The following is a 26,434-nucleotide window of genomic DNA, read 5'->3' as shown; positions in this document are numbered from 1 at the left end:
CAAATGTTATTTTATTTTCTTCTCAATCATTTATGGAAGTGCCAAAAAGCCTGATGACAAAAAAAAAGTAAAGAGGACGAGCAAATTTCGGCAGGTTTAAGTTAAGCTCATCGCCGTTCGCAAGCAAAATGTCAGCAAACCATCAGTTAAATTAAAAGAATTAAAGTTTTCTTCTTTTATAATAAACATCTTATTAACCGAGCTAAGTCGGTCTGTATGGGAGAAACTTGACTTCGGTCGCGTGTACAGACCTCACTGCGTTCGGTCTGTACTCACGACCTCGGTCAAGATTCTCCCATACAGACCTCCAGCTCGGTTAATAAGAGTTAAATATATGATAGACTGGCAGTTCAACAGGTTGTTACTATGGAAACATAGCCATGACTGGCAGCTTTGAACCCCGCGCGCGCAAGAGGGAATCGTCCCCAGATACGTAAACTGCAACAGATCTAAATTCGACCGTCCGGCGCAGCGAATTTTGTTTTTGAGAGCATGGAAGGCCTATTAATGGAGTCTTTACTAGCGGGATGTGTTTTTTGACACACAGTGCAGCATTTTACTCCCTCGTATTTTTGTCAAAGTGAACAAATGGGTTGCGGCTCGAGTAAAACTCCCGACAGCGCAACAGAGAGCGGTGATGCCAAACCGTTACCGGTCAATGGCGATGCTTCCACTCTTCAGACTGTTCAAAATAAGAATTCATCTGACAGACAGTTTCATCCTACCCCTGAAGGAACAGCAACAATTGGCACTGACAAAAGAACAGCTGAGCGGCGAGTGAGCTTTGCTGAGACAAAAACAGTAACCAAATCACCACAAATGACCATTGTGCACTTCAATGATGTTTACAACATTGAACCTCGAGAAAAAGAGCCGGTCGGAGGAGCTGCGAGATTTGCTACCAAACTAGCAAGCTTGAAACATCTGAATCCTTTGATTGTATTCAGCGGGGACTGCTTAAATCCTTCAACAAGTGAGTGCCGTATTCATCATTCACTAAAACTTGATCACTAAACTTAATTATTTTCGTCGCTCGGGAAAAAAAAATATTTACAGTGTGCTTTTTTCTGTTCACAAATCAAGTTCGTTTGAGTCATGTCGGCCTGCACGATTTAACCTATATTAAACGGAAAATGGCAAACAGAGTTTAACTGACAGCTGCAGTGATTTTCCCACTCAGATGACCGTCTGTGGTCAATGTCCACTGTTAATTGGCACATTATCCCATGTGATGTCAATGTACACATGCAGTACACGGGAAGCTTTACAGTTCTGCACACAATGCCTTTTTCACCGTTTTGGCTGGGTATTCAAAATAATTTGAAGATTCGTGGTAATGACTGGACTGTGTAGTTCTGGTAATAAAGTACCAAACTTTTTATGGTTGTTTTAATATGAAACGATGACGTTCTACATAATTTGGGGTTAAATTTTTGGTCCAGGGTTTTTTGTGGGTTTTCCAGGCCAGAAGGCCTAGAAAAGTTTTTGTTCTTTTCGTTTTGCCACCATTCAATCATCCCTGTCACTTGAAATTCAGTGTACCCTCCATCCAGGAAACAAGAGGGGGATGTTGGAGTTTTCAGGTTTATGGTTTTTGTTTGGCCTCTTTTTAGATCATTTGTCTTTCTTTTTTGGTTTTTGGAGTAAAAAATATTCCGTTTTTCAGTTTTGTTTTTTGTTGCAAGTTTTTTTTCCTTTTTTAGCTGAGATTTGGTTTTCGGTTTTTGGTGAAGAGAAAAACGGTTTTTCATCCTTGATTATTCTCTTGCCTAGTTCCTAGGCCTCATTATTTCACCTTGGTCAATGTGTGAAAGTTGACAAGTGGTCTATATAAAGAAGATTTACTCAAATTTACTCCGTATGTGTTCTACTTGCATCAGTGGTCAATCATCTCCTTTAAACCTCAAACTGGAAGGGATTGTTAGTTTACATGTGGCTTTTGCCTAGAAACAGGAATTTGTGGCATTTAATTGCCATTTTTGTTGAAAATTTGCTAATTATCAGCCAAAAAGGAGTGGTAATAAAATGTCTTGATCCCTCAGAAAAGGAAAAGTACACTTCTTTTACTGCTGTGTTCAGCTTGGGGGATTCAAGTTTGTGATTGTGTACTTTTAATTATTGATAACGCTTACGTTCAACAGCTTTTAGCTTTCTTGTGATTTTTGTGGCAGGTTTTTCAATTTTCAAAGTAAATCTGAGTGATTTTTCACTTTCTAGTAGGCCCCAATACCCCATCAAACAGTTGCTGCAGCCAAAACATGTGAGATAGGTTTGTGTCAGGGATTGTGACAGTAGCCAGTTTTCAGTGCAACTTGGGTTGTAACAAAATTGCAAGACAAGTTGCAAGAAAAATTATCTTTGCCTCAAGTAACTATAATTTTTCAAAGAAGCTTGGTATTGAACCCAGTTGATCCATATTGGTTTCTACTGTTTTACAAAAATTGGTCAGACTTTTCAGAATGACTCAGAAACCCAGGAAAGGGGACTTAAGGGAATTTTTAAAAATCCAAAACATTTCCTGGGAGCGTACAGCCCCAGAGCATCTTCAGAGCTTGTTTCAGAAGTTGGTCACCATTTATCTTAGATCCATACCTCACAGTAACCTGTTCACTTGGTACAAATTTGACTCATATAAGAGATTTAATACCAGTTGTGATGCAGAGTTCCCACTAATTTTGATAGTTAAGGGTCCTTGGGATCCCCGGTTCCAAAGAGTTGGGTGTTCCTTTTCGCTTTTCAGGGGTCCTTTGCCTATCACTAAAATTTTCGGAACTTTTTTCCTGCATCACAAGGACGCGTTTTGCAAAAAGACTATGCATCTTTTTCATTTGTGATGTTGCGGAGCTTAGGCTGTACATGTAGCAAGCAAGGGAAATTTTTACTGGTTCCTTCACTGTCTTTTTAGATCTGAGTAAATTCCCCTTGCATAAACATACTGATTTGTAAAATCCTTGTTGTTTTCTACTTTAGTCCACTGAGACAGTCCCCAGTAGGTTTTTGGTAGTAGTCCACTTATAAAACGTATCTCTAGAGGATGACTTTTCAGCTGTTATGTGTACTGATCTGTCAAATTTCTGGGGCAAGTGTTAGTATATGTACTTGTAAAGGGTGGCTTGCACATAATTACTGTGATCACTACATGTACTATTTTTTATATGGAAATCAGGCTTAATAACCTTCTTTGATTGCTATCATCTCTATCTGATATGTTTTGCAGTCATTAAAATGATTGGGAAGGCAGGCTAGGAGGCCACACAATAGAGTTAAAACAGAAAAAAAGAACAAACTTTCAAAAAGAAATGACTGACGGTAGTAGAACCTAATAGTGTTTGGGTTTGCTGTGACCATATAATTTCTGTTTCGGTAAGGGACTTATTATAAGAAAATATGACTGGGATTGGCATTAGCCGACAGAAACTGTAGGGATTATGGGATCAAGGAAAAATTTTGGTTGGGGTGATGGGATTGAAGAACCCTATTGGGAATCCTCCACTGAGAGTCAGGTAATAGCAGATAATTGACATGTGTTTTTTCTTGCAGTGAGTAGTGTGACTGGAGGCAAACAAATGATTCCAATTCTGAATGCTTTGAATGTGAACATTGCTGTGTTTGGAAATCATGATTTTGGTGAGTTACTTAAAAGATTGTTTTACTGTCTTTTTCATTTCATTTGGTTCAGTTGGTATTGATCATGGTTGGATTACCAACATCCAGGTCACCATTAAAGGGAAGCCAAATTCTGTGAGCCCTCAAATCCATCTTTTTTATGTGAATTAAAATAAACCCTAACCTGTCTCAAATCAGGTTGCTTTTCTCTGCCTAACCACATATAAATGTCAAGGCATTTTTCTCTACTTAACTACTTGTACATCTATGTAATTATTTTGATTTAAACGTCTCCTAAATATCCAGGTCACCATCTTCTAAATAGTAAAACAAGCAAACAACTTTGCCTTTGACTTGGACTCGGATCTTACACAGAACCATAGTCCATAGTTTTGCTGATTATGGACAAGTTACAGTACCAGTTAAGTTGAGGACCAGTTCCAGACCATGTTCAAACATCTCAGAAACATTTTGGTAACTTTTGTTCTCATTTTTTCTGGTAGACTTTGGTGTTGATGAGCTAATGGAGTTTAGTGTAGCTACTAATTGTCCATGGCTTCTAAGTAACGTTATTGACAATGTGACAGAAAAACAACTGGCTGATGGTGAGATCAAGCGGATAATAGAGTGGGGAGAGAGAAAGGTTGGTTGTTCTTTGATCTATAAAGTAAAAACCCCTTATTGCCACCTTCTGCGTTTAGGTCATTTATGAATTCTGAAGCGAACTAGAAGCAAGCCTGTGTATACTGTAAAAGCAAGGTTTGAGTTGACACGATAGAGAAAAGATTCTACGATTGCATTTGGAGACCCCTGGATAATCCAAGAGAGATAGCATATAATGTTTAACAACAGCCTTTACAGCTGTATGAAATATATCTTTCATTTATCCAGGTTGGTTTCATCGGTCTGGTTGAAGAGGAGTGGCTTGTTACCTTAGCAACAGTTGACAGGGAGGAAGTTACATACCTGGATTTTGTAACAGAAGGGACAAAGCTCGCAAAAGAATTAAGAGATGAGGTGACTATTTCCTTTGCAGTTTTCTTTCAGTCTTTTAATTAATGGTTTAGATACACAGGAATGATAGTCCTTGTGAGATGCCTTGATCTTGCACGAACATGTTATAAAATACCTAAGATTGAGCAGTTTGGATATTTGTTAATTAAAAAAATAATGATTACCATAGCTTAATGATAATAACACTATTTTTGATCACCATTTTCTCATCATTGAATGATACTTTTCATTATGTTAATGATGATCGAGGGTATCAGTGACAGTGGTGTTGGTGGTGCAGGGTCCGAAATTAACTTTTTTTGGCAGGTGCCAACTGGCAACTGAAAATTTTTTTTCAGTTGCCAAATGGAAAAATGTGGTCGCCAAAAAGTGTCAGTAAAATTTTTCTTTTGCAGCGAAACACAAGCCAAAATTTTTGGTCACCACGGGCTTGCCGGTAAAATATTTGCAATCGATGTAATCAGGAATCAAACCAGTGCTGAAATCATCTTTTGACCACTTTGACAGATCTACATTTCCACCTTTTGACGCCCAGAGAACATCTAAATCTTCATCTAATTTCTTCGCGGATGTTCCGTCTCCACCTTGTAATAAATTACGAAAAGATTTCAGAACATCTTTGGACACCACATCGCCTGGATAAGTATTCATGGCGAAAGAACGCACATGGCCTCTTGCGCCCGCAATGCATATGTTATGGGAAACCGCTGAAAAAACATGGCAGCGAAGCTTCGTACTGATCGTCGCTGTGAGACGTGGTAAATTTATAATAACAGGAAAATTGGTTTTATACTTCAAAAGCAGCGGAAAGGTAAAAAGGAAGTGATCAATTGGCGGGTGGCTTTGAATTTTATTTCAATCGATTTGGCTGAAAGTCAAAGTTATTGTTTGTGTAATTATCGTGGCATGAAATAGTTAATCGCCCGCTGGCGACCAGCTGTGAAATTCTGGTCACCAGTGCAAAATTTTTAGTTGCATTGGTGACCAGGAAAGCGCAATTTCGGACGCTGTGGTGGTGTTGATAATCATTATGCATAAAATGAGGATAAAGAGAATGGTGGTGATGATGATGATGATGATGGAAAGTTCTAATTGTCATGCTACCCATTTTCTGGACATGTTCGTCATTCTCAATATTAGATTAGAAACTTACAGTTATAAAATTCTCCACCTCTTAACTTGTGTTACTCCAGGGAGCAGAGTTTGTGGTGGCCTTGACTCACATGCGAGGACCGAATGATCGCCGTCTTGCGGAACAAGCAACTGGAATCGATCTCATACTAGGTGGTCATGATCATGACTACTTTTCTCAGAAGGTATGCATAACTTTACAATATTTTCATAGACAGCTGTTTTTGAATCATCAAGAAAATAATAATTTGGAGGGACTGTCCATTTTACCCAGTGCAACAGAGTAAGTCTGTACTCCAGTTGTGTGTGACTTGTTGGCCAGGAGAATTTTCATGGCCATAGGGTGTCAAGAACTAAATACACACAGCTGCATGTTGTGTCTTTCACATGGCCAGGAAGAGTCCCTCTTCTTTTTTTTTTTTGAAGGTAACTGGCACATGTCACAACTTAACTCTTGAGTCCATTAAGGACTAGTAATGTAGGTTGAACATGTTGAGGGTTCTGTGTCAGGAGTGAGAAGGCAGGTCATCTAACTGACATTTTAACATCTAGCCAAGTCAGGTCAAGTCAATATTATTCAAACTCGATGTATGTTAAGGGAGTATAAAGATTATTTGCAATTTAAATTATGCATTCAGTGTATGGAATGATATTTATGACAAAAAATGCAATAATTTTGTTACAAGATGTAGAATCATATAGGAGAAAAGGGGAAGAAGTAAGAAAACTAGTTTAAATACCAGGTTGTCTGGAGTTTGGGACATTTGAATAGTTTATAGAACTGAGCAGGTGACCCAAAGTAACTAAATTTCAGCAAAAGAACACAGCAATTATTAGATAGATGTTCTGTCAAACTTAATTCTCGTGCTTGGCTCTTTTAAGATTAATGGTGTCCAGGTTATCAAGAGTGGTACAGACTTCAGAGAGTTCAGCTGCATTACTGTCAACTTCAACACAGATAACTCTTTTATGTTGGATGTGCAAAGGATTGAAATAACAAGTGATATCCCAGAAGATCCAGAAGTGAAATCCACTGTTGATAAATATGTTGGTGAGTTTCAATTTTTCGTCAAATCAGATTTAGTGCTTGGTTCAGCACAGGTAAATGTGATATATAGATGTATACAGGATCCTATCTTAAGGTGGAAAGGAAACACATTTTTGGGCTTACCTTTCAACAGGCTGGGAACCAGGCAAATTGACTGACTGTGAGGATGATTTTGCCCACCTGGTCTGACCATCTAACGGAAAGTTTTTCTTATAAAGAAGTCCAGTTCAAAAAGTTTGGCCAGCCTGTGAAAACCAGTTGCTCTCCCTTTGAAAACGTTAGTGAAACCCCTGCTTCGTAGACTGTTCACAGTCCCCTATTTTTCCGTGAGATGGTAGATGTCGATCGTTGAGCTCGACGGGCCACCATCTTGATCTCTTGATGCAAGCGAAACTGGAGAGAGTACAAAATGCCCGTGGGTAGGGGTGGTGGAGGACATGGCCGGCGGAAAAAATAGGGAGACTGTAACAGCTTTACTCTGTCTCGTGTTCAAGGGGCGTGGCCGCCAGTTTGGCGCCTCCGTTAATCAAATCTATTAACAATCTCCTCTCCTGAGAAAAAACCTGTCAAATCAGGGATGATGATATGAATACATGTTACTGTGTTGTGAATTTTGAAACATTTTGAAGGTTTACTAAGTTGCGTCGAATGAATGCGGGACGGAAGAACTCTTCTCTAACTCCAAAAAAAGCGGCAAAGCCCGCAGAGAATTCCAATTATTCAGATACATACCATCTTTGTGGCATTAACTGTAAAATTTCAGTCGGAAATAAGAACTACCAACGGAGCTTTCAGCCATTTCCTTCGCCAAAACGAAACTTTGATAAATTAAACTCTTGCCAAAACCAGTTGGAAGAACTGCCAAAACATCTTTTCCTTCGAGTAAACGAGAAACGGCCTCCTTTTGCTTGCGCTTTAACACCAATCCTCCAAGACAAGAAGCAGAAAAACGATTGAAATCAAAACATTCTCCAGAAAATTCTCTTGAAATCGATGCCATTTTGGCCTGAGCTGCGAAGTGATGAATGTCACCTTCTGTCACTCAAGTTGTCAACGCTCTGCTACGCTCTGATGAACTCTATTGTCCCTTTGACCAATCAGGTGTTGCTGTTGCTGGAGCAACTAATGCAGCGAACACCAGAGAGAGTGAAGCTGTTACAGTCTACCTATTTTTTCCGCCCCGTCACCCCTACGCTATTAACCCCACCGCCACTACCCACGGGCATTTTGTACTCTCCCCAGTTTCGCTCGTATCAAGAGACCAAGATGGCCGCCCATCGAACTCAACGACCGACATCAACGATCTCACGGAAAAATAGGGGACTGTGAACAGTCTACTGCTTTGAGAAAAACTATGATGTACCAGTCTGAAAGTAATTCTAGCTAAGCCCCCAAAATTTCATCTCTTGCGGTAGTTTAGTCTGTAGTTTAAATTCCCTCAAAAATGTTCCCAGGAAACCTCACCTGCCCGACAGGCAAGTGAAGGACAGAATACACTGGCCTGAGAGCAAAGTCCACTAGCCCTGGGCTATGCCGCATGGCTTTCTTTGCATGCTGTATCTGTGAACTTTGAGAATCTTTCCTTAGTAGTGGAAAGAGAACACACTGAGATGGGTATAACATCACAGGCTGCAGCGGCAATTGTGACCACGAACAAGGGCAAGTGGAGGCAAGTCATTTTTGGCCCTGTCTCCACATGGGGGAAATGACCTACAATAACCCATCTCTTACTTGATTGTTCAGTAGCAAAGTCACTAAATGTCTTCAATTTTGCAAGGTGTTATGAATGACATGATGGACGAAGTTATTGGGGAAGTGGAAGTTGAACTTGATGGAAGGTTTTCTAGTATAAGAACAAAGGAAACTAATCTTGGTGAGTTGTTGGTTAGTTTTTGTCATTCCTTGGAAAGTCAGTGAATGAGATTTATGGTTTTGTTTGACTAAGAGCCAAGGTGGGATTAGTATCATTATCCCAGAGTTTTACTCTATGAAATAAAATTTTGTTCATTCTTTACTTTTGGTACAGGAAACTTTGTAACAGATATCATACACAATGTGACTGAAGTGGATTGTGTTATCCTAAACTCTGGAACGTTACGATCAGATACTATTCATCCTCCTGGAAAGTTTAAGATGAAGGTACAGTGCAGATATACCATTAGTTATGAGTTTTTGAGAACTGGTCAAAAGTGTCAAGTGAACCATTGAAATACATGTGTAGGTAGAATTTGTTTAGGAATGGACCATTATTTTTTTGAGGGAGGGGGTTGGGCAATTTTCTGGGGTATATAATTGTGTGGTCACCTGCAACAGGGTTCGTACAGGTCATGGAAAACCTGGAAAGTCATGGAATTTGTTATTTCAATTTCTAGGCCTGGAAAGTTATTGAATTTAAGTGAAGGTCATGGAAAGTCATGGAAAGTCATGGAAAAGCGATATGCTTGGCAAAAAGATATTTTAAAAATTGAAAAAATAACACACGAGTCAGAAACAGGCTTTAATTTCAGTAGAAATAGACACAAGCACACATTTTATGCATTATAAGGCTGGAAAATACGTTAAATAAATGATTGTTTTCTGATACTGCTGGGAGAACAACTGCTTAACTTTGGTCATGGAAAACTCCAAAGGGTCATGGAAAAGGTCATGGAAAGTCATGGAATTTTAAAAGCTTCAAAAAGTACGAACCCAATGCAACTTGTGCAATAGTGTATTTAATGTCAAACACAGGACCTGGATAGTAGAAAGCTTGCTTTTGCTTGATTTTTTTTCCCCATGGTTCCCCTTGCACAATTTTACTTTTCAACAGTTTTTGCTCTGTGTAATTTTTTTCTTTTTTGGGAGGGGGGAATTGTTCACTCCCCCCCCCCCCCCATTAAAAAAAAAAGTAATGGTCAGGCCTGCTTGTTATGTGCAGTTTTTAAGAAAAGAAGTACATCCATACTGTATTAAATTTACCCACTAAATGGCAAGTTCTTGTTTTTAGGATCTCTATTCTATCTTACCTATGCCAGATGTCCTAGTGGTGTTGGAAATGACAGGTACAACTAAGAAAAGAAAAATTCTTTTTAATTTGTGATATGCATTTTATACATATTTAGAGCCCCTAATATGCCACTTGCATCCTATGGATGAAGTTAAATTATTAGTTTAGCAGTTTCTTGAGCAAATCACCAACTGACAGTGCTTCAAATGCACAAAATGTTGCAGTCTATCGTTTGATACTTTAGACTGCCTGCTTCTTAAAATTATTCTGACACTGTTTTTTTCTGTCAGGTGGTGAGATTTTACAGGCACTAGAAAATGGAGTGAGTCAGTGGCCTAAACTTGAGGGAAGATTTCCTCAGGTGATTGAAATAAAAAAATGTAGCTGTTACCGAATGAAACAGATTCTGCGGTTTGACATACAGTGTATGACTTACTGTTACTATGATTATCAGTTGAGTAAGGCACGAGGGAAGTTTGGTTACAAAGTTTTGGCCTTAAAATTATGGTGTTGTCATGGGCAACTTACCTTGTTTCGTTTGGTAACAATATCAACAGCCGTTGGTCACCTGTCACGTCGCCTACATTAGGGACTTTCGCGCGCTTTGCTGCCAATGACATCAAAGGCCCACAAGTTGCCAATGGATACAGAGCCAGTTGCTCGTGACAACAGTACGATTTTTGCGTTAAAACTTGGTGACCAAACTTTTGTCCCGCCTTACTATCATGGCAGGTAACATGTCACAAGCTTTTGTTGTGCAGTACCATAAAGACCCCCCAAAAGTAATGACCCTCTGAAAGTAGCGAGCCATAAAGGCTGCTAATTCCGAAAGTAAGGAGGGTCACTAATTTCGGAAGTTTACGGTATTGTCAAGGACCCTGCTTGGCTTATGTTCTTCAACTATTTAGAATTGACGGTAGTTGAAATGATCGTTAATGTTGGAGAGTGTTGTTTAATTTATTGTTTTAAAGTTAGAACTATGTACATTTTAACGTGAAACAAACATTATAAATATTAATTTGTTATTGCTGTTATTTTTTACAATTTTCATTCAGGTTTCAGGTATGAGATTTTGTTTTAACCCTCATCGAGATCCTGGTTGTAGAATCCTTGAAAACACTGTGTACATTGATGATGAGCCACTTGACAAGAATAAGGTTGGCATTGTTTAATATTTGACCATGTACATTCTTTTATCTGATCGATAGACACAAACATGTTATTTTGAATTTTTTTAAAAATACTCATTTGCATCAACTGTCAGCAGTGTAATTACCACTGTTGTTTTTTTCTTCTGTTTGTGTGATTGACAACTTTGTTTGCTTAATAAAGTCTTTAGCGTTCAAATGAGGTAATCTGTTTTATATCTGTAATGTATGCGTTTCGGTTCCCGCCTTCAATAATTATGTGCGCCTCGTTTTGGTGTGTGTTTACGGGACCGCCATTTTGAATGTTTAGTTCTTGAGTCACGCTACAGAATAGATAAAAGAAGCCATACTAAATTGAAAGAATACTTTACATGGTGTCAGAATTGAGATAAACCCTCAAGCATGGATTTAGCTGGAGTGCAGAGTCCTCAGATGGACTGGGAATCCGAAAACTTACCAGAATGCTGGAAGCATTTCCGACAAAATGTGGAACTCATGTTCAGTGGTCCGCTCACGTCAAAGAAAGAGGAAGAAATATGCAGTTATTTGCTGATATGGTGTGGAGAAAAAGGTTGAGACATTGCCAACGCATGGAGCAATGTCATATTTTGAGGGAAAAAAGTCATATTTTGAGAGATTTGCGAATCATGTGCTAAAGAAAGACTCCGAGTTTGTATGGGATTGTGTACAGGACACTGCACTCAATCACATGAAACAGTTGATTACCTCTGCTGGAACTCTAGCATACTACGATGTAAACAAGGAGGTCACACTAGAAGTGGACGTGTCCAGACACGGTCTCGGTGCTGTGCTCTTGCAGGAGGGAAAGCCAATTGCTTACGCATCAAAGTCCCTAAGTCCCACAGAACAGGACTATGCTCAAATGGAAAAGGAGATGTATGCAATAGTATTCAGCACTGAGCGCTTCCATCAATACATTTATGGCAGATATGTTGTAGTAACCACAGATCACAAGCCCCTAGAGGCCATTCTGAGGAAACCCCTTTCTGCAGCCCCAGCCTGCCTGCAAAGAATGATGCTACACCTTCAGAAATATGATTTAACTGTTTGCCACAAGCCAGGTAAAGAAATTCTGGTAGCTGACACATTGTCATGTCTGCACCTTAAAGAAACCGATCACACACATGAGGCTTTCGATGCTCAAGTCCATCTAGTTGTGGCGAACCTACCAGTCTCTGACCAAAAGATGTCAGACCTACAAGCTAGTACAGCATCTGACCCTGACATGTAACGGTTAATTGCAATCATCAAACAGGGGTGGCCAGACGACAGAAGCCCAGAAAGGATGCCCACCATGACTAGCTCAGCAGTAATCAACAAGATGAAAGCCATCTTCGCATGACACGGGATCCCTGAGAAAGTGGTGTCTGACAACAGCCCCCAATTTTCCGCACAGGAATTTGCGCGGTTCGCCAGTGAGTGGGATTTCAGCCATGTCACAAGCAGACCCACGTACCCTCAATCAAATGGTCTGGCCAAGAAGGCCATCCACACTGCAGAACAGCTCCTCAAGAAGGCCAAGTTGGAGAAAAGAGATCCATACCTGAGTCTATTAGAATACAGAAATGCCCCATTAGATGCATTAACTACACCAGCCCAACTCTTGATGAGCAGAAATCTGTGCTCTATACTCCCCACCACGAGCAACCACCTCAGACCAAGCGTTGTCCATCCTGATCTTGTCAGAGAGAGAATGGAGCAAAAACAGGCCACTCAAAGGCATTACTATAATCAGGGTGCTAGAGAGCTGAAACCCCTTGCAAGCGGTGAACAAGATCATGTTCAAACCAAGTCAGGAAATTGGAAGCCTGCCACCGTTCTGGGCCAACATAGCACCCCAAGGTCTTACACTGCGTACCAGCAATGGAAATGAGTATCGTAGGAACAGACATCACTAATCTTATTGACAACAAGATCCCTATGCACAAAAGAAAATCCTGGGGAACAAGGTGACAAACCAGAAACATCCACAACCACTTTGGAAGGTCACCAAAGTATTGAAGACACCGAATCAGAAGCGATGCTTAACCAGAAACCCACAGCCTACCCACAGACCCAGGATCCTTGCAATGAACCATACGTCACCTGATCCGGTCAAGTTGTAAAGCCACCTGTGAGACTTGACTTATGAACTAATTGCAAAAAACACTCTAAGGCACAATTAGTTGTGTTAACTGTTTATTCCATTCATTCTGTAAGAAGAGAGATGTAATGTATGCGTTTTGGTTCCCACCTTCAATGATTGTGCGCCTCGTTTTGGTGTGTGTCTACTGGACCACCATTTTGAATGTTTAGTTCTTGAGTCATGCTACAGAATAGGTAAAAGAAGCCATACTGAATTGAAAGAATACTTTACAATATCCAAGATCTTATTTGTAATTTTCCAGAAGTACAAAGTTTGTACAAAGTCATATCTTGCAAGAGGAAAAGATGGTTATCAGGTCTTTGCAAAGGCCAAAGTTTTGGTAAGTACCATTTATAGTTTGTGTGTTTGTCCTTTGTTAATATGCCACCAAGATTATAGATTTCTAAGTCACTTACAAGACTGTTAATGTAGAGAAGTAATGATTGTGGAGTTGTGTGATCTTGAAGGTTTTTCAAGAGACTTAGCCACTCTTGTCAGATTCTTTATGATACATTCTCATGCTATTGTAGATGACTGTCACATACTTTGTGATATAGACACACTGTGGGCTACGCTATGCCCAGTGGGTGGTACTCTGCAGTTGAGAATGCTAGTATTCTGCTCCTTTGTGATGGCTCCTCAGGAAAGGCCACAGAAATGGTGTTCTCGCTTTTGTTCTCTGGGTGTCCTACCATCTTGAATTTGTTTTCCTTGACTTGATACTGTTGTTTCTTGTAGCACTACTGCTTATTAACGGAAGTGACATTCTCACTCTCTTGTGGACTTGTTGGAGTCCCAGTTTTACATAGAAACTTGGCCTCTTCAAACACTCATATAATCGTCCTGTTTGGGTCGTGTACTTTGTCTCTGGTGCCACCTGGCATGATGCCATCAACATGTAGACTTCTCAAAATATTGTGTACTTCTACTGGGTACTTCTTTCACTGTTAGATTTCATTATAGGTATAACTAACAAAGCCACTCAAATAGCTCTCTTGCAAACCTGTTACATCTCAAGACTTCAGTAATGGGTTGTTGTTCTTGATTCAGGGGGAGACCTAGTGGTGCATCCCGGTCTTCAGGTCTTTGGGCTTCTGGCTTCAGGCTTCTGGTTCCATGTGATTATGCACAAGTACATGCCATAACAGGTTCTGCAAAGGGAGGCAAATCTCTGAACACTCATTCATTCACTCTTACCTTGCATAGCTGATTGTTCATTTACAATTCTGAAGTTTGTAATGACAATGCCCATTTCCTTTTTCAAAGGTTTATGCAGGTTGTAAACTATTCTCTTGTTTGGCCAGTCAACAACTCTTTTGACTGTCCATTCTGCTAGCTGGTCTTGCATGATGTGATCATAATGATTGTCAATCATGCCTGGCCTTCTCTTGACCAGCCTCACTAGGCATTCTACTTCCATGCTGGTAGGTGGGTATGTGTTCATGATCTCATATATTTGGCTTGATGAAGCTATCAAAAATTCATTGAGTATTTACTTGTTGATAGTCAAATCTATTACATCTAGGTGGATGAAGAGGATGGCTCTATTTTAAACACAATTGTTAGGAACCATTTTCGCTCAATCAACATTGTGAGAGGTGTAACAAAATCAAAATCTTCCCACAGACAGAGCCTAATAATGTAAGTATTGCATTTCTGTTAACACTAGTTACTTTTATATTGGTGAATTTAGCAAAGCGTGCAATACAATAGCTCATTTATACACCAGATCAAGACAGCTTTCTTGCTGTGCTCGTCACATGTAATCTGAGACTGTTACCAGCATGGGTGGGTGGGTCATGTTCCATTGGATTAGGTGTTGTGCATCTTAGTTCCCCATGCATTATTAACACGTGATGTACATGATGGTGAACTCTTGTTTTGGTGAATAAATTTGCGTAACTACTGAATTGTGAGTTTTTTGTTCTACAGTAACTATAGCCATCTGATTGATGGCTGTTTAGGGTAACATTTTGACTTTCCTCTTCATGTAATATAACCTTGAAATTTGTAACTGCTGGTGCAACTATCAGCACAATAATTGGTTTTAGCAAGTAAGCAACTATTGCGCATTCCTGTAACAATTTAACATGTGCTAATTCCTAATGTAGAAGAATCATGGCCGAGGGTCAGTTAGAATTAAACTGTTGTCATGGTGATGCTTGGGCTAACATTCGGTTTATCACGAGCACACTCACAGAGTGAAGCACACTAGTCTGCCGTACAATCAAACTGAATCTTCTTTATTGCTTGAATCAATGTTCTTATATACATGATGGTAGCCGGCTAATAATGGATATAAACATAAATACAGAGGGCAAGTAGAGTTCCCTTTGGGATAAACATGTTAATTATGACATGCAATGTCACACATATGGGTAAAAACTTAATGCAAATCCAGACATTAATCAGAGCAGAATCCTATGCTAAGCTTGTGCCTGAGAGGAATTAGTCTTGCTACATGTTTTGAGATGGAAAGCATGCGCTATATTTGATATTCCATGCCACATGTAAAGTAGGAATATTCTCACAAATACTCTAACAACAAAGGCTCATACAAAGATCATATTTCTGGTTTTAATGATGTAGTCAAAGCTATTCTAAAACTGGTTTGTCATGCTATGCAGGGTTGTAGCTAAGAAATTTGTCTGCTGGTTGTCTTGGAAATTGAGCCGGCTAAAGAAGGTGCAAAGCGCCTTCTGTTGTCGGTGGAGCCGACGTGGGGGTAGGTATGGGAGGGGGTCCCCCAGGAAATTTTGAAAATTTTAATTCAATTTGGGGCACTCTGGTGAAATCTAGGGGCTCTTTTATGCAAAAAGAAACAACCATTAAAGAGAAAAAATTGTACATGCGTAGGCATTTTGTTACCTACCATCCCCTGATATTGGTATTTTATATCATATCATTTTATTATAAGCTTACATTTGCTGATTCCATCGATGGATAGATTGTAAATTAACAACTTTCGAACAACTGTCGGATGACTTTACAATATTCACTCGTGGATCGAACAAACTACCTTGTCCCACGAGATCCGGGAGACCTGGTAACAAACTCGTTCCCATCTTTCACAACGCCTTGAATGCGGCAGGCTACCAAGCTTCGTGTTGACAAGATGGCGGACGCAGAAAACGGAAAGAGGACACGGTAAACAAGTTCTCAAAACAAGACTTTATTTCAATTACTTTGTGGCATCGATACTCAAGGTAGTCAGGAGTTTATTCAACCTTTTCACTCAGAATATATGATTCTAAATCAAACAAGTGTGTAACCAAAGAACTGTTCAATGCCCTTTTAACCGAGTGTTCGCCAGCCAAAATTCAGCCGGCGATGACCCCTTTCCCAGCTGGCAAATTTCCCCAACAGCCGGCGCTTAGCAACAACTCTGGCTATGCTTAACTTAACAACACTAACAGTAAAGAGGGGAGTGATTTCTTTGTGAGCTAATATGCAATTATTGTGTCCTTCAACAGAAACAAAACTAAAGTTGACCTGACAGCCAATAACTACAAAATCAGCCCTAAAATAACGCTGTTGAGAAAAGAAAGTACTAACTAAATTTAGTCTGACAACCATGCTAACCAAACTGTCACCAAGCAGTGCACTTCAAAGTATGTTATTAACAATAAAATGAGTTAATTAACGTAATACAAATTCTTTAACTGAAAGTGGTATATTCTGAAATAAGAATATTGCATTTTTAGAATCTTTCAGTAACTGTTGCATAATTTGTTTTAAGACTAAGAAAACATAACCTGTGACTATAATAACAGGAGATCTAAAGAATGCTTAACCAGCGGTCAAGATGTGAAGGAAAATGGCTGTGATACAACTCAACATGTCAGTTGGTGAGAACATATGTTGTGTAGACAGCATGGAAAGATCTGAATTGATAACATTTGTAATGAGAGCCTTACAGTCTTTTGAAATGTTGAAGTGAAAAAAATGTAGAACACTGTCCATCTCATAGCTGTCAATTGAAAATATAATAACCATGTCATTAAATATTGACCCACAACTGACACACAAAGTTGATGCCAGCATGGCTAAAATTTTATGTTTTGCTCTTCAAATGAGGCTAATAAAAAGGTTGTTAAGTGCTGTAAATTGCATTGCTACAGTAACAACTCAATTGAAGTCTGGCAAATGACAGGAAAATACAATTTGTTCTGTGAAAATGTTGGGTATTTCAAGAGAAGGGAATGGTGTTAAACTTGGGGTTTGATTAATTGTAGGGGATAAAACTAATTTCCCCTCTGGTTTGATTAATTTGAGCAGGGAAAACATGTATCTAATCTATGATGTTTTACCCACTGCAGTCCCTGGGGGCTATCCATGGCCCTTTATGGTTTAAAAGAATGGACTACCCTTCCAGTTTTCTCTTAAACTTAAAAAAATGTTATCTTTGCTCTTTTTTACAGGCGGCATAAATCATCTAACGTTATTGATGATGGGGCCATAAGGTCATCACAGGAAATGTTTCTTAACTTGGAAAGAGAGCATATAAGGATTTCACCTCGGGTTGGTATTGCAGGGTTAAGGCAGTACTGTATAGTTCTTGTGTTAGTTGAGGCTGTAATGACACACTGAATAATATCAATTCCTTGTTAGGTGGAGGGAAGAATTGTAATGGTCACAGATGCAGATATGGGTGGGAATTCGGCTGCTTCTAATTTAGACAATGAAACTGTGCTTCAAACTGTACAAGTGAATCCAACAGAGAGTCAAGGTGAATCCAGAATGGTATGTTTCAGTTGTATATCCCTTTTTTTCTAAAATATTTGCCAGGTTTATTTAGTGATAAGGCCCTATTGTGTAGACACATCTTAGTGAAGTTCATTTCTTCCTAACTAAACAGCTTGTGTCTTCAACTTCATTTCCATGCTGTTGAAATTCACTGAGACAGTCTCCAGTGTGAGAGGAGTTAGAATGTAGCTGGTACATTACATAAGCCAAATGGCATCACTTGGTACATTAAACAAGCTCAACAGCCCAACACTGTGTATTGCACAGCCATGCTAGAGGCCTCACCCATTTTTTTTTAAAGGCGTTATATAAATCTTACCCACTTTATTCTGTGAGTGATCTTTTTCCCTGGGGCCACAACTTTTGGGCCTTCCACTAGACGATTACTCACAAGTGTACTTTTGTTCCATGGACTGCACCTTTCACATTTGGTTGGGTTCGTTTGGTTTTAGGTTGGAAACCGTCTGTAATGCTATTTTATGTTTCTTTTAACATCATGATGGTGGTGAATGTCATTCTCATTGTCTTTTTTCCATGCTTTAGAATGAACCCAGTATGGGAAGTGATCACTCAGAACAAATTAAATCACTTCCTAATGAGTCTGAACCCTCAAAAGGAAATAATGAGGATAACTCAACTAGTCAGGTTGACAAAAAGGATGAAAACAACAATCTGGAAGAGACAGCAGGTGAGGAAGATTCCTCTTCACCTGACAAACCAGGTTGTGAAGTGAGAGTAGATCAAACAGAGGATACTACAAAAGAGAACCATGAAAGTATAGCTGATGAACAAATCAAAGAAAATATACAAGGCAACCAAGAGTCACAGGAAGATGGCAGTAAGGACCTCCCTCCTACAACTGAGGACAGTGGTGTTTCACTTGGACAAGAAATTGACGATTCGTTGCAGTTAGTAAGTCTTGTCTGTCACATTTGGAAAGGCATGTCAGGAGACTGAATCAATTTGTAATGAATTTAACATTACAAATTGTCATTGAGAGATGAATTATAGGAGATTGCCTTAATATCATATAATTTCCAGTAAAGTTTTGTTCACAGATTTTGGTTGCACTCTGAAAACTGATTATGCCCAAAGGTGACCTAAATAAGAGTCTACTCAGACCCTTTGTTACTATTAGTATTTACACATTTTATTGATGTTATTTAAATTAGTGAACTTTTTCTTCAGGGACCAGACCTGGCAAGTGAAGATGAGTACTGGAATTTGTGGGAGGCAGTAAAAGTTGATAACATTGATGTGGTAACTGCAACAAATCAAATATGTGATAAAACTTGATTCTTTTACTAGTGTATTGCCATTAATCCCCAGGTTTGTAATTGGGGATTGTCAGTCAAGAGGGAAAAAGCTGTATTACCATTTTTGAATGGTTAACTTTTGCTAATTTCAGGTACAAAATCTTCGCCAGGATAAGAACATCAGATTTACACGATTTCAGGACAATAAGACAATTCTTCATCTTGCAGCAGAAAGAAATGCTGTGAAGGTAGTGACTGATTGATAATTTGTATTTACGCTTTGACAAGTAGTTACACATTGCTCACAACAGTGTCTGTGATTGAAATTATGGCTCTTCAGCCATTCATCGTCATAAATTTCAATTGATTGTTGATTACCTTAAGGAAGATGTGTTTTGGTTAGTGAAAGGGTCTCCACAAATACTTTCTGCCACAAGCTATGTGTAGTAATTGTTGACATCAAAATATCTGGGTGGCTTTAAAGAAACCTCACAGAAGTGTCCTCAGATTCACTCGATATATAAGCAGTGATGATGATCATCAGTGACACAAACTACTTGGAAAGAGTATTTGGAGGTCTCCCAACTGGATTCAAACCTATCACCTTTCCACTCTATCAAGACACTGCCACTAAGTTATTCTACACACAAGTCTCCTGTAGCTCAGTGGCAGGGCATCAAAATAATGCGGAGAAGGAAATAGGTTTGACTCTTCTTGGGAGTAACTGGATGATTTCTGTTTGTGTACCTTAATTGTGTCAGTTTCTTCTCCAACTGCCTTTGTTTGTAATTTGAACTTAAATGTCATTTTAAAAGGTTGTGAAGTACTTGCTGACTGATGGCAGACTGGATCCTAATGTCAAGGATGAAATATTACAGGTATAGGTTATTGATAAGGTTCTTCATTTGTTTGGAGTATCAAAATACCCTTGCTATGAAAACTATCAGTTGCTGACCTTATTTCCCACAAAATACAGCTCATGGGAGATTGGCCAAGAAAGGCCCTACCTATATTCATTAGCGATGCTACAATATAGGAAGTTTAAGTAATGTTAATCCTTTTAATTTGTATATTTCAGAAGTCTATCAAATAAATTTTGTTATACCTTTGTAAACATATTTTGAAAAACCAAAATCTGAAGAAGTTTAAAAAGGTCAGTGTTGCCCTCCCCCCCTCCAAAAAAAAATGATTGCTTTAGTATAAGTAAAAGAATGTTACTCTAAGTGCTAGTTCTGTTTTCAGGTTACAATTAATTTAACAGTGTTCTACATGCTATAATGTATATTGTATATTTAGGGTGTTCCTCTTCACAGTGCAGCTGAATATGGATCAGTGGATGCTGCTAAAATTCTTTTAGGACATGGAGCGGAGGTAAATAACCCATTGTACAATATCTCATCTTGATCATATCTTCTGTATCATGTATTACTTGTTAGTTGATATTGAAGAGACAAGTAAGAATCCTACTGGTGATCACCTTTGTTTTAGTTGGCAGCTGGTACCTACCAACAGTCTTCAGGTCCCTATGCAGGATATTAGAACTCACGCTCGACCTGCTTTCAATGTATCAAGATTTGATAGCTCACCTTGTAGGACAATTCTGGGCTTGAATCCCATTTTAGTGTTGAAATGTATATTTTTTTTCAGGCTAAATTAGCATTTAATTGGCTTAAGGACGTTCGTGCTAATTGTCTCTGCGCATCCTTACTGCGCATGCAAATTTACGCACCACGTCATGCATCGATGCACATGCCAAGTAATAACATGATCAATGATAGGGCAGATGGCCACTGCTATAGCTTTGCCCGGATTTATGATAATTCCCCTGAAATAAAACTGCACATAGATTTTTGTTCAACTTTGTCCAATGAATATTTATCATATGAGAACTTTAATTATGAAATAAAAAAGGGGGGTGCCCATGCTCGTTAAGGAGCAGTGAGGCGTTGAAAATGTCCCATTTTAGCGTTATTTAATGCTTATTACAAGAATGCATTCCAAGTTACTGTAAACTCTTTGTGAGCCCAGACTCATGGAAACACGCCTCAAACTACAGTCAATACTTGTGTCGGACACAAGTAAACTTTTTAAGTTTGATTTTGACAGACAACTGAATCCTTGTTAAAATATTGGAACCAAATTGCTTGCCACAGCTCTCAAACTGCAAAATAGAAAAAAGTACAGTGAAGCTGTTATTTTCCTTATTTATTCAATTTTCAAACATAGAAATCAGATCAGTCTTTTCTCATGCAAAGCTAATGATTAGTTGGTTAAAATGACTGGAAAAAAATTTGGAGTGCCCAAGCTCGTTAGTAAGCTATAGCCATTTTTCAACTGACAGAACTCAATATCAAGGCAAATGTTTTCAATGTGCGCGTACACGAACGCACGCTAATGACGCCATAAATTATGCACAGTAAGGATGCGCAATGCAATACTGGGGAATGACCTTAACGATCCTGGGCATTTGGCGACCCCTTTTGATGGATCATTTTCTCTACCGATTTTCTATGTTCAGCGAAAAAATAAAGAAAATCTATCAATTAGAAGTTTGAATTTTTTGAAAAATGCACCATTGAATTCCATTCTTTTTAGCTCTTTGTTTATCTTTGCAGAGGTTTCAAATGTCTCTTCCAGGGTTAAGACCTACAAAAAGGATGGCAAAACTTGGAATTATTTACACAACAGACTCACTTCTACAAAATATGACTAAGATTGTTTGCCTCCATTGACCCACGTTCAGTATTTTTAACTATAAACCCCTGTACAGTAGACCATGCTCAATTATGTGCGCCAATTTTTCAAAATCAGGGTAGTTTTCCACACGCTTTATCTCTGAAACAAAGTTGGTGACCTCCAATTTGTTTTACATTTCTGACACAAGTAACTCATTATCTGACTGCAGAATAAAATTAAAAAGGATCCATCGACTGGAAAATTTTCACTCGAACGTCCTTAATTGCTTAAACGTTGCCAAGATCAAAGATCATCTCATCTGTTCAAAAACAGTTATTTTTTTTAAAAAAGCCTCTCATTCAAAATCTAATTTTAACCCAACTGTAGATCAACAAGCAAGACCTTATTGGAAACACAGCCTTGCATATTGCTTGTGAACATGATCAGGTAAACAAATGCACTGAATGAAACAGTATGTGGTACACATGTCAAGGTTCAGCATTGGCCAGGGTTTATATGGTTTACAGGGGGATTTCAAATCAATACAGGTATACGATATGTTGATGCCAAAATTGGGCCTTTTATGAGTATAAAGTTTACATGGTTTTTCCAAATGTTGTTATTCTGTGTGAATTATAGGGGAAATTTTGGGTATAATGGGTTTTTCTTTTCGGGTTTAATGGTATACCACCAACCCCCATGGCCGGCCCTGATCATGTTATTCATGCTCAGGCTATTGTTCTTGGAGGTTTGGGCTGGTACTCAAGAATTCAGCTTTTTCAAATATGATATAGTAGCTATTATTTATTTATTTTTTTTGAATTTTCAATTATTAAATGCTTGTTTTCGTAGGGTAAAATGAAAATATTCCTTGTTGATCAAGGAGCAGATACAACTGTAGTGAACTCAGGTAGTGTAATGAGTCTGCACTTTCTTCTTTGGTTTGATTAAATTTTTAAATAATTCTTAACAATATAATATTATGGAATAACTGGGCCAAAAAATCCTTTGAATATATCCCTTGCTTTAATGTTCCCCACTTGATATATCCTTACTCTGTACATTCAGTGTTCTTGGTTCAAGATATCAATTTTTAAATTATTTAGGAGATCATCCATTTCAAGTATATCTTCATCTTGATCTACACTGAATATTTTTTACAACTTTTTTTTCAATTACACCTTTTGCTGTTCATTTACAGAAAATAAACATTCATTTGTGTCCAAATTTCTTTCTTTATGGTCAATAAACTCTCATTAACACCAATATGACCTTCATTTGCACATAAGGAACGTCCAAGAATAACATTTACATATGCATTAACATTCAAAATCATCAAAAGAAAAACAATACCTTCATTTGACATTCATTGAGTGTAAATGTATTTTCATTTTGGTCGAAAAAAAATTTGTTGTCGTGAAACGACAATCATTTACACTTTAGGACAATCAGTTTTCAACAAAAGACTTTCAATAACGCAATTTGCATGAGAACTCAATCAATTGCATTATTATGCAACCATATCCATGAAGGTAACAATCTTTAGTGCGGTAAGACAAACATTACCGTGTTTTCACCAAACGTTAAGAGAAAACAATCGCTCATTTGCATAGTTCTTTTGAACAGAGATATCTCGCCCAATTTTCCTCGAAATTTTGATTATAGAACAAGGGACCATATGTACTTTTTTTGAAACATATTGTCACAATCCTCCCCTTCCAGATATATGTAAATTCGGCCACTTACGAAACTTTTTGCGTACAACTCAGAGGGCGCACTACAGTACGTGTATACGTGTGTCATAGTGACAGTTAGATTTCTCCAGAAATGCCACGAAGAAATAGAATCCCATTTGAACACCGCAAAAGGATAGTCAGGGCCTTTGAAGATGTCAAAAGAGACGAAGCAAGACGCCAGGGAATTGCTCTGTGAAATTAATGTATCGCACGCAGCTGTTGCAGCAAGCTCTACAACGAAATATTGGTACCATTACGGCAGCTAAATGTGGACAGTGGTTTCGTTTCATGCAAACATATTTGCTATGATGCCTCAATAGTGAGGCAATTGAAGGATACGTGTGTCATAGTGACAGTTAGATTTCTCCAGAAATGCCACGAAGAAATAGAATCCCATTTGAACACCGCAAAAGGATAGTCAGGGCCTTTGAAGATGTCAAAAGAGACGAAGCAAGACGCCAGGGAATTGCTCTGTGAAATTAATGTATCGCACGCAGCTGTTGCAGCAAGCTCTACAACGAAATATTGGTACCATTACGGCAGCTAAATGTGGACAGTGGTTTCGTTTCATGCAAACATATTTGCTATGATGCCTCAATAGTGAGGCAATTGAAGGATAAATTGTTCAGCGAATTTGATATTCTATCTTTCAAAAATAAATGTTATTATGGGTGTAATGTTTGTCTTGCCGCATTAAAGATTGTTACCTTCATGGATATGGTTGCATAATAATGCAATTGAATGTTAGTTCTCATGCAAATTGTGTTATTGAAAGTCTTTTGTTGAAAACTGAATGTCCTAAAGTGTAAATGATTGTTGTTTTGCGACAACGAATTTTTTTTTGACCAAAATGAAAATACATTTACACTCAATGAATGTCAAATGAAGGTATTGTTTTTCTTTTGATGATTTTGAATGTTAATGCATATGTAAATGTTATTCTTGAACGTTCCTTACGCGCAAATGAAGGTCATATTGGTGTTAATGAGTTTATTGACCATAAAGAAAGAAATTTGGACACAAATGAATGTTTATTTTCTGTAAATGAACAGCAAAAGGTGTATTTGATGAAGATCAGATAATGAAAAAAACATTGATACATTTTTTTATTCTTTTCTTACAGATGGTGAAACTCCTGCTGTTTAGATAGTGATATTACAGTACTATAGCTGCATTTTTATAACTGTTGAGTATATCCCAGTGGCCATTGGAAAGCTCACAGTTTGATCAACTTGGCTAAGCAGAGGCTGAACATGTTTTTTCACATGCTAATCAATGCTGAAACGAGTACACTGCTTTCTGCCCATTCTGTTGACTTCATTAACTACCAGAAACCTATGGTGACATTCTGGTGATATTGTGAAACAGAAACAGAACTTGGATTGCTGCTCCCATTGACAATATGTTTATTTTCTTTTCTGTCAATTTAAGGCAATTGAATGTATTGTTCTGATGTAAATTATAATTTTTAAATCTTAATCCTTCTTAGATCTCTTCGTGTTGAAAACAATTTCAATTTGTAATTTGATTTAGGTGCTCAGAAGTAACAACCCTTGGAAGTATCTATGGAAAGTAACCAGGGTTGTTACTTTTGGAACTTTACAGTCTTTAATCAGGGGTTTCATGAATGTTTTTAGTGGGAGGGCAACTGGTTTTCACAGGCAAGCAAAACTTTTTGAACTGGGCTTCTGTAGAAGAAAAGCTTTCCTTTAGACGGTTGAACCAGGTGGGCAAAATCATCCTCACAGCCAGTAAGTTTGCACGATGCCTGGCTCTTAATGAAACTTGCGATTTAATTATCTCAAAATGTGGATTTGTGACATCAAAACTCCAGTTGATCTATTGAGTCATGTACATTTGTGGTGCTATTTAAGCATTTGAAAGATCAGCTAGTTGACAAATGGCAAAAGTCTTTTCTCTTATAAGTTGTGCTATTTTGTGTCGCTTGCATCAGTAGTGCCATGTGTAACTGTCCAGTATTATTCACTGTTTTGTGTCATTGAACAAGCTTGTACAATGTATACTTGTGTCTTGTGTATTTCTGTACACCTAAGGATTAATATTCAGTCTCAAAACACAAACAAGAAGTTCTAGTTAGTATAAAATGGAGGATACCTCCACACTAAACACCTTTTGGGTGCAAAATGTTACTTTTGTTATGCCACGTTGTGATGTAAAGTGTCTCGCAGACTGAGCATTCCTCAAAATCTCTTCAAACCAAAATATACCATCGACAAGTACAGGATAACTTTAGTTGGTAAATATGTTCTAACAGAAAAAGTTTTTGTAAAATGAAAGCACATTTTACCATTTTACTGTCTGTGCTGTTGAAAATTCACAGATTGTCAGTTGTTTATTCTTTGATAGCTGACTGATAACAGAGTGTGGGAACAGCCATGTTCCTTTAACATGGGTCCAGACCTTCTTGGTTAAAAGCATCGGAACACTCTTTAAAGGAGCTCAGTCATGGTATTTTGAGTTATTTTGGCCACATGCAAAGTTACCTTTAAATTGATGGAAACCTGAAAATGATAGTTTACTAAAATAGAAAAACACCAAAGGGATAATAATAAAATAGTAAAGGAACAAGGATGAGTAAGGATAGAAAGGATTAACATGGATTAAAAATGATGAACAGGAAAAAATTTAGGCTAAACTTTTCAAGATGCACAAACTGTGACGTAGCTCCTTTAAGTTATAAATGTTGAGTCTGTTGAAATGGGGTGCTTAAAGTAGTCAGGAAATGTCTGTAAAAAGTGACTTCATTGTTATAACCATAGTGTTTATTTATTCTTAATTTATTGAATAGATGTTCATATTTTAAATACTACGTGCAACAAGTTAATCTTTATTTTTTTAATGTTGATGATGCAAATAAATTTTATTACCATTTTGATATACATATATTAATAATTTGTTTCATGAAGTTGTTTCTGGCACT

The 26,434-nt window shown here is 38.2% G+C and overlaps 1 protein-coding gene across 2 annotated transcripts; it reads left to right on the top strand.

Moving 5' to 3' along the window:
- Window positions 1-204: 204 nt before the first annotated feature.
- Window positions 205-26,395, top strand: LOC145465613 (uncharacterized). 2 transcript variants are annotated; one of them, XM_081449392.1, is made up of 24 exons: window positions 206-973; window positions 3,541-3,627; window positions 4,110-4,249; window positions 4,498-4,623; window positions 5,814-5,936; window positions 6,634-6,802; window positions 8,577-8,672; window positions 8,826-8,938; window positions 9,786-9,840; window positions 10,076-10,146; window positions 10,841-10,942; window positions 13,342-13,419; window positions 14,605-14,720; window positions 16,853-16,927; window positions 17,501-17,600; window positions 17,691-17,822; window positions 18,369-18,737; window positions 19,014-19,085; window positions 19,234-19,329; window positions 19,897-19,959; window positions 20,378-20,452; window positions 22,145-22,204; window positions 22,610-22,667; window positions 24,617-26,395. In XM_081449392.1, the coding sequence occupies exons 1-24, from the start codon at window positions 589-591 to the stop codon at window positions 24,637-24,639; spliced, it is 2,784 nt and encodes a 927-aa protein (XP_081305518.1). In that variant the 5' UTR covers window positions 206-588; the 3' UTR covers window positions 24,640-26,395. The 2 variants fall into 2 exon arrangements, with proteins under 2 accessions (XP_081305517.1, XP_081305518.1); XM_081449391.1 differs by lacking the exon at window positions 24,617-26,395 and having other exon boundaries at window positions 205-973; window positions 22,610-22,922.
- The last annotated feature ends 39 nt before the right edge of the window (window positions 26,396-26,434 follow it).

The sequence above is a fragment of the Orbicella franksi genome, chromosome 13, assembly GCF_964199315.1.
Source record: "Orbicella franksi chromosome 13, jaOrbFran1.1, whole genome shotgun sequence".
NCBI lineage: Eukaryota > Metazoa > Cnidaria > Anthozoa > Scleractinia > Merulinidae > Orbicella > Orbicella franksi.
The sequence above is the reverse complement of the archived record's forward strand: the minus strand, read 5'-3'. Positions and strand labels throughout refer to the sequence as shown.